The sequence below is a fragment of the Arachis duranensis genome, chromosome 6 (assembly GCF_000817695.3).
Source record: "Arachis duranensis cultivar V14167 chromosome 6, aradu.V14167.gnm2.J7QH, whole genome shotgun sequence".
Lineage (NCBI taxonomy): Eukaryota > Viridiplantae > Streptophyta > Magnoliopsida > Fabales > Fabaceae > Arachis > Arachis duranensis.
Genome location: NC_029777.3, coordinates 109,761,690 through 109,763,412, shown reverse-complemented (window position 1 = coordinate 109,763,412; position 1,723 = coordinate 109,761,690). Strand labels below are relative to the sequence as shown.

The 1,723-nt window shown below is 33.0% G+C and overlaps 1 protein-coding gene across 1 annotated transcript in view; it reads left to right on the top strand.

Annotated features, from left to right (window-relative positions):
- The first annotated feature begins 489 nt into the window (after positions 1-489).
- LOC107495739 (LEAF RUST 10 DISEASE-RESISTANCE LOCUS RECEPTOR-LIKE PROTEIN KINASE-like 2.2) overlaps positions 490-1,723 on the top strand; it is a 5,133-nt gene continuing 3,899 nt past the window's right edge. The window contains exon 1 of the mRNA XM_016116903.3: positions 490-1,338. Coding sequence (XP_015972389.2) covers positions 495-1,338 — 844 coding nt within the window. The 5' untranslated portion in view covers positions 490-494. The remainder of the gene's footprint in view (positions 1,339-1,723) is intronic.

The window sequence follows — 1,723 nt, the reverse complement described above, 5'->3', positions numbered from 1 at the left end:
TATATGAAAATAATATTTTTATTTAAAATTTATTATTAAAAAATGCTTGATATATTTTTTAATAATGTTGGATAATCAATTTTTTAACTCATATCAGTTAATTCTTTAAAAATTATTTTATTTATTTAAAATTTAAAATTTAAAATTAACAAATATTAGTTAACTAAAATGAGTTCTTCGTACAATTTTTTTATGGTATATCCGTGACAAACTAAAAATTAATTTGGTGTATGTACACCACAAATTCATTTAAGAGTTTGTCTTTTCCCAATTTGCTATTAAGCAGCTTATTATTTAATATTTAATTATTTATTACCCTTTTTAGCATGGTGACTTGCTGAGTGATCACAAAAGTCTACCAATGCAAGTCAATAGCATTGACAAATGGAAAGACAGTTTTGCCCTCAACAGAGTATGGACGGGATGTTTTGATTTAGCTTATAACATAACAAGAGTTTTCAGTTTTCATCATCAATCATCAATCAATCATGATCATGAAAAGAGGGGAAGGCTTCTCCTGCTCACTCTTAAACTACTTGCTCCTAATTACCATAGTTGCATCCGCCGCCGTGGGTCATAACAGAAGATGTGCTCCATCTGCGTGCGGCAAAGTTACCAACATAACGCATCCTTTCCGGCTGAAGGATGACCCAGAATATTGTGGCGATCGGAGGTATGAGCTGGCTTGCGAGAATAACATCGCGGTGCTAGCTTTGTTCCCGGGGAAAAACTACCATGTTCAATCAATAAATTACAATAACTACACAATCCGACTCGTAGATCCCGGGATCTTAGAGGATGATTGTTCCACCCTTCCTAACTATTCCATATCCAATTCCTATTTGACGAATGAAGATGCAAGGGAACCATATGAAGACAATCAAAAGCGAGAGAGTGCTTTAGATAATGGCATGTCCAGATCCTTAACAGTATTCTGTAACGTGGTTTTCTTGGAGTGCAGCAATCCGGTGAGGGACGATCCACGATACGTGGACACTGCACCTTGCGTTAAACAAGGCCGCAATTTTTATGCTGTTTTTGGATACATGTGGGTGCATGAATTAAAAGATGATTGCAGTGTGAAGCTGGTTGCTGCCACATCATCCTTTCCTGCTCCACCGAGATGGCCATATGATCAATCATTCTTGAGATGCGGCCAAAACTATTCATACACTGAGATTCATAGGATGCTCAGTTATGGATTTGAGGTTTCGTGGCTACCTGGTGTTTGTGAGTGTGGACCGAGGAGGTCTTGCATAATTGACGAAACCGCTCGAAGTGGTATCTCATGTTACGGCGGCGAAAACTGTTACACTCCAATTCTGATGGCCGAATGTGGTAAGAAAACCAAAACCAATAATACTATTTAATGATTTTATGAACATATATATCATAACAAAAATAAAATAACATGTAGAAATATATATATATATATATAAAACTTTTTTATCACTAAAACATATACTCTTTCACAGTCAAAACTCAAAACACAAAAATTTTTTTTATTGTATATCTTTATTACAAATACCAAGAGAGTGTTTGGTTTTGAAAATAAGACAAATAAAATATTGAACATAACACAAAAATGATAAAAACATAAAAATTAATATTTTTATATTTTATTTAGTGACGACCTGAATATAATATAGAACAAATAATAAAAAATCTAATTTAGTTTTATTTTTTAGTCACATATTTTAGAATAAAAATAAAGTAATAAAAA